This window comes from Balaenoptera borealis (genome assembly GCF_965194805.1).
Source record: "Balaenoptera borealis genome assembly, chromosome: 11".
Lineage (NCBI taxonomy): Eukaryota > Metazoa > Chordata > Mammalia > Artiodactyla > Balaenopteridae > Balaenoptera > Balaenoptera borealis.
In genome coordinates, this window is record NC_138868.1 from 64,832,305 (window position 1) to 64,846,453 (window position 14,149).

Below are 14,149 nucleotides of genomic sequence, written 5' to 3' on the forward strand. Positions count from 1 at the left end.
GAACACAGACTGTGTGAAACACCTACTTTCTCAGTCTTCATTACCCAGTCTGTGACACAAATACTTGACATCTTGGAGCAGTGTGCCACAGTAGACAAGGCCACTCTGGTGCCAGAGAGACCTGGGTTCAAATCCCAGCTCCAACACTTAGAGCCGTGTGACCTGAAGTAAGTAGTTAATGTGTGTCAATCTCAGTTCCCTCATCTTAAAAAGGGGAGAACAGTATCTCATACAGTTGGTGTGAGAACGAAATGAGATTGAGGCACTTCCCCGGCGGTCCAGTGGTAATGAATCCATCTTCCAATGCAGGGGAGGCGGGTACGATCCCTGGTCGGGCAACTAAGCCCACGTGCCACAACTAGAGAGAGAAAACACGCACGCCACAACTGGAGAGAAGCCTGAGCGCCGCAACAAAGAGCCCATGCACCTCAACAATAAAGATCCCGCCTGCCTTAACGAAGATCCTGCGTGCCCCAACTAAGACCCGACGCAGCTAAAAAAATTAATTAAATAAATAAATAAAATAAATAAATATAAAAAGAAAAAGAGAGAGGATGAAATGAGATTGAAATATACAAGGGCCCAGAACTATGCCTGGCCATTGCAGGTGCTGGCATAGGTCTTACTGGACGTGGTGAGAACTGCTTTCTCTCGCGTCTGTGGTGTTGCATGGCAGGTCAGGCTGTGCCCTGTCCCCTCAGCTGGGGAATCCTCTGGTCCTTCCACAACTCTCTCCCTTCCACACCCAGGAGGGAGAGCTGAGGCAGAGGCTGAAAGCCCCGGGGGGGGGGGAGAAGCAGACACTTTGAGGAGACGTAACACGTGAGCCATTAAAATGATCAATTAGGTGACAGTGTTGAAACACTGACAACTAAAAGATTCCACCCACGCCTGGCTCTCATTTATCTCCCTCAGCCTATAGCAGAATGCCTGACACCTACTAAACACTTCATAAACTTTAAAAAAAAAAAGTAAAGAGAAAGTGCCCACAAAATAATCTTCATTGAAGAAATCAGAACAAAATTAGGGGCACAGTATGATTAATTAGGTAATACTGTAACTACATCTATGTATACGCACAGAGAAACATCGGACAGGAGCACAAACGTAGCAGAGTGGGAGAAATGCCATTTCCTTCTCCTCTTAAAATTTTGAATAATGTTTTAAAGTTACTTTAGTAATAAAAATTCTAAAAGTCAAGACATAATCTTTACTCATAAAGCACCAAAAACCCGGGCAGGCAGTGTGGTATGGTGTGGGGAGAGGAACACTCATGTGCATTAGGACCCCACTCCTGCCACTTCTAGCAGATCTTCTTGGGCCAATTAATCTCTCTGGGCCTCAGTTTCCTCAGCTGTAAAAAGAGGGTAATAACTGAGCTCCACTCACAGGCTTATTGTCAAGCTTAAACAGGGTGGTCTGTGAAAAGGGCCTGGCCCTGATTACTCATAGTTTCTCACCATCTTTTCTGGTGGGTTTGCTACAAGTTGGCACTAACTCTAAACTTTAGCACATCATTGCTGAGTGCTGGACCTTCAGTGATAAAGGATCTAAGGCATCTGCTAGAGGCAACCAACACCCTTCCAAGGGATGCAGTGGCCTCAGAATCAGTCTCAAGCCGTTCCACTTCTTGCCTAGAGCCAGCTTTTTGGAGAGAGAGAGAGAGAGAGAGACGGTCTCAAACAAATCCAGTTGGAACACGGCAGGAGGTGATGGATGGGAATAGTATCTAACACAAAGTTTGCTATACTCATCCACGTTTGTGCGGTTCCACACATGTCCTTTGTGGCTGAGGGACAATTTCAGCAAAACCCAGGCGTGTGGCTGGGGAGGGGAACCACAGTGCAGAGCAGACCTTGAAGATGGGTCTTGATGAGCAGCTGTAAGGCTGTGCCACCATGCAGCCTCCCTTCTCCTAGGCTGGCGGGGAGCATATGGAGGAGAGATTTAGCGGTGGGAGAACACCTAGTAACTTCCTGGTCCAGGCCCTAATTGTACCAGAAGGGGATGGTATCTAGACAGGTACAGGGACTCACCCGGCTGTCAGGGGTACCAGGACCAGGGTCCCTGCTTCCCCGGCCAGCACTTCTCATGCTCCCCTTGTCCTCCCTCATCCCCCTCCCACCCCCGTGAGTTCTCAGCTCTGAAGCCAGGTCTGTCTGCTGCTCCTTCATTTGACCGTATCTGTGGATGAAGCCTGAATAAGCATCACTTCTCATTAGAGGCTACAGTGCTTGTTCTTGTTTAGAAATGAGGATGTTGTGTGGCATCCAGGGAGGAAGGAGGCCACGCAGAGTCACAACAAGTTTTCTAGAGAAAGATCAACTCAGAACGCAAATAAGTATAAGCTTTTTGACAATATGAATCGAGAATCTAAAAAATGACCATTCCCTTTGCTTCAATATTTCCTTTTCTAGGAATTTATCCTTGGGAAATCATCAGAGATGGAAAGACTGATCTGCAAAAACAGGTATCAGAGCACAATTATATTTGCAAGAAGACCAGAAACAACCTAAATGTCCAAGAGTGGAGGGTTTCTTACGTGAATTGTGATACGCCAGGCAGCTATGAAAATGACATTGTGGAATAATGGCTAGTGACCTGGGAGAAAACTCATGACATACATTACACTTTAAAAAGCAGGATACAGGGCTTCCCTGGTGGCGCAGTGGTTGAGACTCTGCCTGCCAATGCAGGGGACACGGGTTCGAGCCCTGGTCTGGGAAGACCCCACATGCCGCGGAGCAACTGGGCCCGTGAGCCACAATTACTGAGCCTGCGCGTCTGGAGCCTGTGCTCCGCAACGAGAGAGGCCGCGATAGTAAGAGGCCCGCGCACCGCGATGAGGAGTGGCCCCCGCTTGCCGCAACTAGAGAAAGCCCTCACACAGAAACGAAGACCCAACACAGCCATAAATAAATAAAGAAATAAAATTAAAAAAAAAAAGCGCAGGATACAAAACTGTATATGCAATATAAACTTAATTTCGTTTTTAATTTTATTTATTTATTTTATTTTTGCTGTGTTGGGTCTTCGTTTCTGTGCGAGGGCTTTCTCTAGTTGTGGCAAGCGGGGGCCACTCTTCATCGCGGTGCACGGGCCTCTCACTATCGCGGCCTCTCTTGTTGCGGAGCACAGGCTCCAGACGCTCAGGCTCAGTAGTTGTGGCTCACGGGCCCAGCTGCTCCGTGGTATGTGGGATCTTCCCAGACCAGGGCTCGAACCCGCGTCCCCCGCATTAGCAGGCAGACTCTCAACCACCGCGCCACCAGGGAAGCCCCCTTAATTTCATTTTTATAAACGTTTCAGAGGGATAAGGCTAGAAAGAAATATCCCAAATTGTAAACAATGATTATTACTGGCTGTGTGACTAATATTTTATTTTTAATACTTCTCTGGAGTTTTCTCAATGAACAGCAGACATGCACAAACACCGTGACCCAGCGTGGTGGTACCCAGAGCAGACAAACTCTTGGCTGGGCTTTGAGCTCCTTAAATCCTAAACCTCCTGGAAGCCTGCAGGTGGCCCTCAGCCACAGCTCGGGTCAGTTTCTCTCCCTGGGCTTGCAGGATGCTCATCTGCCTGATCCAGACATTTCAGCCCTTGGTCCTGGTGCTTTGAGTTTTAATCCTTTTACAGGGGTAGCTGGCCTCTAAAATGCTGAAAAAACACAGCCCAGCAGCCACTCTCGCCTCAGCGGCTTTCTTCACTAATGGATCAGAGAGGGGCCATGAGGGCAATGGAAGCTGCCTAGGGACACGGGACAAGGAAGCACAGAAAGCCCGCGCAGCGGGTACCTTGGCAGGAGGTAGGGGAGCAAGAAGACCCAGCAGTGGCTGGGGGAAGAGGATGGGACTGGGAGAGTGGGGTGGGCAACCAGGGAGGAGAGAGGTCCTGGCGTCACAGCCATGTAGGGGAGGTGTCCTGGCAGCGGGGACCCCAGAATGAAACGGCCTGATGCTTTGTAAACAGAACCACCACGCAGAGGTGCGCCCCACGCCATCCCAGCTGCCACCCTCTGGCTCCCGGCCCAGGCAGCGCATTACCTCGTTGTTGGTGCCCACGTCCAGCAGGACAGGGAGGCACTGCTGCGGGTTGACGCCTCCGCACGCCGTGTACAGGGCCAGCTTGCCCACGGGGATGCCCATGCCGTAGCAGCCCAGGTCTCCCAGGCCCAGGATGCGCTCCCCATCAGTCACCACCACAGCCTGAAAGACAAAGCAGGACGCCATCAATCCGGGACAGCACCTCCTGTGACGAAGTGCTCGTTTGTACAGCATGGCAGGCCTGCCGACTGGACGCCCACCGCCTCTGCTGCGGGATGAAAACAGCTTCTCTGGGATACAGCCAAAGGATTCTTTCAACTGTAGGTGGCGGGTCCTTCCCCCATCCCCTCCCCTTTCTGGCAGGGCTGGAGAGAAACCCCACCGAGGTGAGATGATGGAAGGACACCGGCCTGCATTCCGAGGTTCTGTTCCTGCAGGAACAGCTGGAGGGAACCCACACCGAGTCATTCTCCCTCAAAGAAATTAAGCAGACTCTCTCAGCTTGAGATCTGGGGTTGGGGACAGGGAGGGAAGGCAGAATGAAAGGAGATAATAAAACAAGTGTTTATGCTGCTACTACAGCCCCAGGGTTTAGAGACCCATATATGTGCTCTCCGCCCTGTTCCGGGGTATAATAAATCCAATCTGCAAAAAAACAGAGCTCCTTGTGACATCTGCTAGGGTCACTATTCCACGTGAAACCAGGAGGGTTCTCAAGCTGTACTGGGATTATCTTTGTGTTTTGGCAAAAAATCACCGAAGGCATAGTAGGTACTAGACATAGTACTAGTTCCAGGCTTACCTACTGTGAATTAACAGATGCTGATGGAGCTGAGAGTGATGACAGAAATAATCATATGATAATGATGGCTATTCATTCATTCAATACATCTTTATGAAACACCTACTTTGTAAAAGACAGTGTGCCAAATCCTGGGGAATGGAGGTTCAGTTTGCTCATCTATAAAAACAAGAATGCGTGGACCCAGCCCTCTAAAGGACTAATGGGCAAAAGAGAGATGGAACATGTATAGTTATACTGACTCTGGGGGGAAAGTGTGAGGGCAGTGGAACAGCTCAAGGGCAGCAGAGATTGAGAAAAGGGAGAGGTACTTCCTGTAGGATAACCCTTCTTAGATGAGGGGACACACGTGCCACACCTTGGACAGGTGGAGATTATCCATTAGGGGTGCAGCTTGGGAGAAAGGTATTTGATGCAAAAGTAAATTAAGGGGGCTTCCCTGGTGGCACAGTGGTTGAGAATCTGCCTGCCAATGCAGGGGACACGGGTTCGAGCCCTGGTCTGGGAAAGATCCCACATGCCGCGGAGCAACTGGGCCCGTGAGCCACAATTACTGAGCCTGAGCGTCTGGAGCCTGTGCTCCGCAACAAGAGAGGCCGCGATAGTGAGAGGCCCGCGCACCGCGATGAAGAGTGGCCCCCGCTTGCCGCAACTAGAGAAAGCCCTCGCACAGAAACGAAGACCCAACACAGCCATAAATAAGTAAATAAATAAATTTTAAAATGGTCCACATCAAAAAAATCTTTAAAAAAAGGAAATTAAGTTTCAGGGTAGAAGTGGGGGGAATGTAGGCTGTGTGTGTGGGTTCAGGTCCCACGAAAGGAGAGAATGGAAAGTCAAACTGCGAGGGGCCCTGAATGTCAGGCCAAGAAGAACCCGCCAGGGTGATAGTGAAGTTGTTTATAGGTCACCCCAACTGGCTCTGCAGCACTGGTTCCCTCCATCTCTAAATGAGTGGAGTTTATGGGGCCACCCAGCCCTCCACTGGAACCAGCTTTGGGTCAGGACTTAGGACAAGCTCTGAGCTGTGGATGTCCTGGTTGGCCCCAAGCGTGGTGCCATGATCACCGTAGAGGTCAGTTTACTCCACGCAGGTACAGTGGTGGGCACCGGAGATAAAGAGACGAAGACCCACTCCTACTGGGGAGGGTTTATGATCCAGCACCCACAGGCTCAGTGGAATCTTCTCTCTCCCAGGGTGAGAGCACACAGGGCTGTGCTGCCTTTTGGTAGAAACAGGTGTAGAGACTCGTAAAACCACACCTCACTGCTGGAAAGGGGGCTCCGGAGAGAGCAGCGGACCCATGAAGGTCGTGCTGTCCCCCTTAGCTTGGTCTCCTGCCTCTAGGGTGAGTGTCCCCGTCCTGCATCTCACTTGCTCCTCCCCCGCCCTGGCAGGGAGGCCCGTCTGGGATAGTTATCTGTGTTTCACAGGTGAACAAACTGAAGCTCCTGGACCTTCACGTTCTGTACATATTTGTTAAGTATCAGCCAACCGCCAGGCACTGCGCTGGATGTTTCCACATCAGTTATCTTAGAAATATTAGATGACTTACCAAGGGCACCTTGCTTGTGTATGTGGCAAGTCGAGATTCTAATCAGGCTTTGGGTACCTGGTTCAGGGCTCCTTCTACAACCCCGCTGGGCTGGGAAAAAGCACCTGTGCTCTTGGCAAAGTCCTGTCCTGTCTTGGTGCCACCCTCTCTGCAGCCTCTGACCCCCTGCTGGCAGCTCTCCCCAGTGGAGCCTGTGCTTTCATGCTGCCCCTCAGTGCCCAAACTCTGGGCATTTCTCTACCACCTCTCCTAAACAAAGCCTCCTTATTCTGGTTCCCATTCTCTTAGATTTCTCTCTGCTGAGGGGCAGTGAGTGACACGGAGTTCAACAGAAGAAATCAGCTACGACTCCAGGGTGTTCTCCTTATAACCCTGGGGCATTTCAAGATGGTAGCGGGGGAACTTCCCTGGCGGTTTGGTGGTTAAAACTCCACGCTCCCAATGCAGGGGGCATGGGTTCGATCCCTGGTTGGGGAACTAAGATCCCGCATGTCGTGCAGTGTGGCCAAAAAAAAAAAAAAAGAAAGATGGTAGCGGGGCTCTGCAGGGCCACCCTCCCAGCCTGGGGATGTCCAAAGGTGCTTGACTACATTCCTGACTCCTCTGAGGGAATGTCTCACCTCCACCTGTCATCCACTCTCCATCCTGTAGTGCTAATGGCTGGATTACTGCAACAGCTTCACAACCAGGCTCAAAGGCCTTTAGTGACTTCTAACTGTCCATAAAATAAGAGTCCAAAAGGCTTATCTCTTTAATGACAGGAACCCAACATACCTTCTGAAACTCTACACACAATTGCCCCCTCTAGCAGAACTGGCCTCACTCCCATCAGACACACTCCGAATTCACCAATAATCTCTAGCCTCTCAGCCTCTATACTCCTGTCTCTTCCTGCTCTTTCTCCAGCAGTGCAAATCCTGCCCGTTACAACCCAGTGTGATTTCTCCTGGCACTTGCTGTATCTACCACGCACCTGGCCTGCTCAACCTTCCTGTCTGCCTGCCTGCCTTCTGCAAACATTTATTAAGTACCTACTGCTTGCCAAGCCCTGCATAGGTGCGATTTAAAAATCTGATGGTGATAGCATTTGGGTTCTCATTTAACATTTTAAAAAATGTACATTTAATCTCACCAAACAGCCTAAAGGTTAATGGCAGGGGTTTTGGCATCTGATAACCAGTATTTGGATCTAGGTTCCTTGATAACCCACCAATATGTAATCTTGGGTCATCAGATAACTTTTCTGAGTTTTAATTTTCCATAAAATGGGAACAATAATAATGTCCAACTCGTCAGCTTGTTGTAAAGATGAAATGAAATAATAAGTGTCTCATTTTAACCAGGTGCCTTGTGCCTTGTAAGTGATTGGCAAATGGTCACTGCTTGTATGATTATATTGTTGGTTATTATTTGGGGCAAAGATTACATAGTAGAATTTTTAATTGTTTCATCTCTCTTTAGTTCAGCCTCACCATAGAAAGGCCATGCAACAATTATATCTGTTAAATGAGTGAGTGAAAAGGAAACCAAGGGGAGACCTTGGCAGCTTTTAAGAAAGTCCGGCCATGAGAAACTCAACAGCATTCTAACCTTGACATTGTCATTCATTCCAATGGCAAATACTGTCATCTCTAAGCAAATACTTACAGCTCACCATCTGCCAGAGATTGCCACTTGGATGTCCAATAGTCCTCTCCAATCCTCCAAGTCCTTTACCAAATGAATCTGCTTTTCCCTTTTTCTCCTTTTCAACTTTCCACTTCTGCTCTCCTCCCTCACTCTGTTATCTCCTATCTCCCAGGCTCAAAACTGTCCAATCTGCTTTGAGTTCTTCTCTCTGTCATCAGTCAACCACAGTCAATTGGTCACCAAGTTCTGCTGATTTGACCTGCTTCAATTTTTCTCACCTGTTTCATGATCTTCATCCCTATTGCTAACCTTAGACCAGCCCATCCGCATCTCACTTGACCACTTTAGTGGTCCCCTGATTGGTCTTTCTATTCTTGGATTCTCCCTACTCCATTTCATTTTTCCAAAGCACACCCAGATTTGTCACGTTCTTGCTCCCAAACCTCCAATGGCTCCTGATGCCTATAAAATAAAGCTCAAACATCCTCAACTGACATTTGAGGCCTTCCGTGGTCTACGCCCAATCTGCTCTTTGAATTTCCCCTTTATCCACTCCATGCTGCATCCAAACTGAAATGCTGTTAATCTTTATAAAGTGTGTGTTTTCTTGACTACACGCCATTTTACACCTCAATCCGTATATCTCCTTGATCCAAACCCTACCATCCTTGCATGTTTCAAGGAACAGTTCAAAAGGCACTTCCGTCCATGAAGCTTCCCTTCTGGAAGTTATCACTCCCAACTCTGCATTCCTATAGCATTTTCCTCTCCCAGAGCATCTATTCCTTTCTTCCTTGTATTATAGTTATATATATTTCCTTGTCTTTCATAGCAACTCTTTAAGGGCAAGTAAAGGGTCTTGTCCTCTTTGATTCTTTAGCACTTAGCTTGGGGCCTGCAATGTGATATGAACTCAGTAACCGATGGACAATGTCATAGATCCAACACAGAGAGCAAAGGCTCTTCTCCATGGGACTGAATTCAGAACTGGAGTAGATGAACAAGTTCAGAGAGAAGATGCTGCATCCTGTTTTTCGTGACGTCAGTGGAGCTAGAGCTGTGGGTCACTGGAGAAGTCGGGGTCAAAAGACTGAGGACAAACTTGAGCAGCATCCTGGGGTTTTAGAGCCCAGCAATAGTTACCAGTGGACTGGATCACAGTTTCCTTGTTAGGATGGCTTTTACAACTCATAACCCCTCTGTAGTATTTCAGATGGCGAGGAGGAGATTCAGACGACTGAGGGATGGTGCGGCCCATTCTTTCTCTGTCTGCCTAGCTTCTGACTTACCGCCACCTCCCTCAGCCTAGGTGGACCCAATGGGGCTGACCCAGGACTGATCAGAGGATCATGCCTCCTTGCTTGCTCTGGCTCTGGTTTCCCTGGACTTGGAGTTTTGGGCATGGGCTGCCCATAGCACTGTGTGTGACGCCCTCTCCTTCCTCCTGCTGTTCCTTCCTTCCCGCTTATCCTTCCCTTTCCTCCTCCTCTTCCTCCTTTTTTTCTCTCTCTCCACAACATAAATAATGCACAGTCCGTGGTCTCAAATCTTGGTTCCATCCCTCATGAGCAAAGCTGAGCTAACCTCTCAGCTTCCTTGTCTATAAGATGGGGAGGATAACAACCCCTGCCTCTTGGAGGGTCACTGGGAGAAGTCAGTGAGTTAGTCTGTGTAGAGCACTTAGCAGAATGCTGGTGAGGTGGATAGGGTGCTGTGCCGCCCAGATTCCCCTTTTAGGAATGAAGGGGTTATTCCCCCCAGTGGTACCCTCAGCTATGAGCCTATTCTGGGATTTTCCTCGACTGAAGAGAGCCACCTTGACCCCGTTCCCAGGGCAGCAGCCCACAACCAATGAATGATGGATGCAGGGGTAGGTACCAAGGCCCAGATCCCTTGGCCCAACTCAGGATGACTCTGAAGGACCATCCCTGCTCATGAGCCTCCTCGTGCACTCAGCTGGGTCTTCCGGGGGCTCCCACTTAGCCCAACCTCTCTCCCTCTTCCCTGTCCTGCTTCCTTTCCGTCTAGAGGTGTTGATCCCAAGAGCACTCCCTAATATGCCAATCTCCATCTCAGAGAATGTCTCCCAGGAAATCCAACTGCGGACGCCGAGTGGGGTTTAACCCATGGTGGGCGTGCGCATGACAGCCAGGCACTCAGCACTAACGTCTGGTCCAAGTTTAAAGGCCCAAGTGGCTGGTGCCCAGAGGCAGGGGATGCTCCTTTGGCTCCAGTACTCGGCCACCTCCCAGCACCTCCTCCCCAGAGCTGCTGGGACTGGGATGAAGGAGAGATTGAGGATCTTGGGAAAGCTCTTGGGGAGGAGGGCTTTTCTGAGCTGGGCATTCCTCCTGGCTCCGGGAAATGGCCTCTGTGGGAAAGAGTCAGAAAAGCAGTTCTCACTCCCCTTTGTGATTTATGCTGGAAAGCTCTGGGTGGGCCAGGCTGGCCCGTCCTCCCTGAGCAAGAGGGGCCCACAAAACTTCATGGTCCCCAAGACCTGAGCTTTGGCCTCACTCCCCTCACAGCCTACTCCTATTACATCTCAGTTTGCAGTTCCGCTTTCTGGCTGGGAAGCCAGAGAAACTCAGCTTTTATCTTCTGAGTTGTTTCAGAAGCTTCTCTGAACCACCCCTCCCCTCCAGCCAACAACATCAGGGTCCAGAGATACCTGTGCCTTGAAAAGCTCTGCCTGCCTGCGCTACTCAGAGGCTGGGGAAGCAATGGCTCAGCAGCAGGGCTCTGGGTGACATCATCTCTTACTTGTGGATGACTGCGGGTACCACTTAACACCAGCTTGCTCATCTGAGAAAAGTCACGCCCCTACCCTACCCCTTCTTCAAGACCCCCCTGGGGGGTTTCAGAAGCACTCCTTACTCCACTCTGATCACAGTGTGAAAATCAAATGAAACACTGAAGGGGAGTCTCCGTTAGCACCAAAGTACCATGAAAGGGATAACGAGCAGAGATTCCCTACTTAGGGAAGGAGTTCTCCATCTCCTCTTTTAAAGGTAACTGGAGAAAACACACCAATAAACAAGAAAAACTGTGGCTTAGAACATTCTGAACCTTTGAAAGGGCAGCCCTGGAGTGAGAGGGAAGGACCGTCCAGAAAAAGGCCAGTGATGGGGCAGGGTAGGGACTAGGGGTAACCTGATCAGTCCTATTTGACTTGTACACATGCCAATTCAGAGCTCCCGGTTTTTCTAGAGAAGTCAGAAATCCAGGGTTTAAAAAAATTTTTTTTTTCAAATGAAGTCTCTTAATTTTATAGAGAGAAAGTCTTTTTTTTTTAAATTTATTTATTTTTATGGCTGTGTTGGGTCTTCGTTTCTGTGCGAGGGCTTTCTCTAGTTGTGGCAAGTGGGGGCCACTCTTCATCGCAGTGCACGGGCCTCTCACTATCGCGGCCTCTCTTGTTGCGGAGCACAGGCTCCAGACGCGCAGGCTCAGTAGTAATTGTGGCTCACGGGCCTAGTTGCTCCGCGGCATGTAGGATCTTCCCAGACCAGGGCTCGAACCCGTGTCCCCTGCATTGGCAGGCGGATTCTCAACCACTGCGCCACCAGGGAAGCCCCAGAAGTCTCTTAATTTTAAAATGTTGTCCACGAATTCAAAATTTTCAAAAGTCACTTTAAATCAAACATCTCTAGGGACCAAATCGACTGGCTGCCCTTTTGTGGTCTGTGGTTCCCTGGTAAGGGGACCCCCTCCTCGGCCACCCTTAGGCATCTTCAGTCTCTTCCCTGCACTGCTGTGTGTGCTACAGCTGCCTTGTCCACCTCCAGCAATGACAGTGTCCATTCAAGTGCCCTTCAGTGTTGTACAGACTTTATCAATAGTTAATCCTCACAATTTCCTGTTATGAGATCAGAGAGGTTATCCGCACACACAGCAGGTAAATGGAAGATTCAAGACGAGAACTCAGGTCTGCCTGGTTGCAAAGCCAGAGCTGACTCTTCTACATAGTTAGTTTCTGAGACTGACTTCTGGGCTCCTCCAAAGTGAAACAGGAGTATAGGGTGGAGGGGGGAGAGGTGGCCCCAGGCATTCAGCCATCCACTCAGGGGTACCGCAGGGTGAGGGGCCAACAAGTCACCCTGTTTGCTCCTCATCCTCGGGCTCCTGTCTTCGGCAGCACAGACAGTCTACTGTAATTGTTTCCAGGTCAGTCTCTCTAACTAGCCTGCAAGGTCCTTGAGGTTGGGCCTGTGCACCTTCTTTATCCCTGAACCCCCAGGGAACTCTTACAGAACAGATGTTACTAAATGGCTGTTGAATGCAACTGAATCAGATGCACTGGCCCAGATATCTACTCGTGTCACTTATGCTTTTCCTAGAAGCTCTGGATGCTTCTCCTTGTTTGAGGCCTGCCGAGTTCCACCTCTCCCAGGGTGACCCCATAGCCCTCATTTCTCTTTCTCTAAAATCACCACAAGTGCATCTCCATCTCTCTGGAGACACTTAGAACTTAGAAGGTTCTCAGAATATGTTGGTTGAAGTCCATGGATACTTAGCAGCTGAGGTTCTATTTTGAATTCATATCTTGATTTCCCAGTCAGAGTGAAGCAATTTGGGGTCAGGGTCTGTGTTTTTCTCATTCTACACTCCTCAAAGCAGAGCCCCGGGTGCAGTTTTGTAAAGTTACACCCTGACAAGAGGAGTGATGGGGACCTGAAATCCAGCCCATGAGCCCCTCACCAAGGCCCTGTGCCAGCCTGGAGGAAGCAGCGCTTTTCGCTTACTGGTTAAAAGGGGGTGTCTTTTCATCTTATTTTTTAATTCCTCATAGCTTGCACAGAGGCACCATAGATGTTAGTGCAGACCCCATCTCCCTGCTCCTGGCACAGGGCCTGGTACCTGGAAGATGTTCATCGTGTCCTTCTACTGAGTTCATTCAACTCAGCAAGCATCTACTGAGTGCCTACTGTGGACAAGTTTCACCACGGCTGAACTGTCCAGGAAGGAGGAAAGATTAGTCTGTAGGACCTCAGAGCATGTCCTCACAGGGAAGGCTGGAGTTAACTTCCCATCGAGTGAGCTGGTTTCTCTTAATGTGCTCAAGATTTTATTATAGATTCATCCTAAACACATCTTGGAAACTTGCTTCTTCTGGGATTGGGACCACAACTTGCAGGGCCAAGGCCTGCATGTAACCAGAGTCTAAGCAGATAGGCAGGAAAGAAGAACACAGGGCACATCACACCCAGACAGAGACGTACGAATTGAGCTCTTCACCGAGTCCAGGACTGGAGTCCAAGGGCCTCAGCTGTGGCTCAGGCCTGGCTCCTGAGAGCCAAGGTCTTGCCCTACTGGCTCTGGTTCTGAATGTTGCCACACCCCCGAGAGGGCCAGAAGTGGGTGGGACACAAGGAGAGGTAGGTAAAGAGAAGCTGTGCTCAGTGCCTGGTGGAGGGAGGTGGCCCAGGGAAGGGGCAGGGACGGAGGGAGGGAGGGCCTGAGAGCAAACAACTCTCAGCCTTCCAGCATTGCCCCAAGAGGTACATATACTGGGCTTGGTCAGGTCCAACCCCTCCCCTGCTCGAGTGCCAGAGATGCCCTCACAAGCAGCCAGCAGATGTTCTGTAATTTTGCTTCACCCATTTGTTTGCAGAAGTGACAATGATCTTAGAATCCAGAGTCCCTGAAACTCTTCCATAGAAGTCCCCATGACAGGAGGAGATCTGGGGACACAGCCATAGGCTAACATGTTTCTACAAAGCTTCACCAATTTTGCATTCTATATTACATCCTGTTTGTTACATATAAAAAAGTTTCCTTAAATGTTTCAAGTAAAATTGATGCTCCAGGAAACAGTGCCAGGTTCATTATGTCACTCTGCATATGCGTCCCTTCCCCCCCACCCAACACATACACTGCGGTGTACAGCCACGTGTGAAGACATCACTCATCATAAACCTTTTCTCTTGGTGCAGAATGTCCCTGCTCTCCATCTTAGTCCCTCCAACGCCTGACCGTCCAAACTCTACCCCTCAACTCAAGGCCTTGCTCCAATGTCACCTCTTCCACTAAGTCTTCCCAGATCCCCTTCAGGCTAAAAGTAATCTCGGCCTCCTTGAACACCCCCAGCTCTTCAGTGTGCCTTGTTTATCTC

The 14,149-nt window shown here is 49.6% G+C and overlaps 2 protein-coding genes across 13 annotated transcripts in view; one reads left to right on the forward strand and one right to left on the reverse strand.

Annotated features, from left to right (window-relative positions):
* The window catches only part of LOC309605123 (protein tyrosine phosphatase type IVA 1-like), a 109,789-nt gene that overhangs the window by 67,895 nt on the left and 27,745 nt on the right, over positions 1-14,149 (forward strand). Inside the window, exons 2-4 of one of the 10 annotated variants that reach the window (XR_014231234.1) lie at positions 2,418-2,470; positions 3,641-3,809; positions 3,974-4,029. The exons of 6 other annotated variants lie outside the window; for them this stretch is intronic. Coding sequence is in view for 3 of the 4 variants with exons in the window: in XM_082340528.1 (XP_082196654.1) it covers positions 2,418-2,590 (173 nt within the window). In the remaining variant the exon portion in view is untranslated. 3 more of the 10 variants (XM_082340516.1, XM_082340528.1, XM_082340517.1) reach the window with 3 other exon arrangements.
* The window catches only part of ME3 (malic enzyme 3), a 327,148-nt gene that overhangs the window by 51,617 nt on the left and 261,382 nt on the right, over positions 1-14,149 (reverse strand). For all 3 annotated transcript variants that reach the window (XM_082340456.1, XM_082340457.1, XM_082340458.1), the window contains exon 6: positions 4,048-4,209. In XM_082340456.1, coding sequence (XP_082196582.1) covers positions 4,048-4,209 — 162 coding nt within the window. The remainder of the gene's footprint in view (positions 1-4,047; positions 4,210-14,149) is intronic.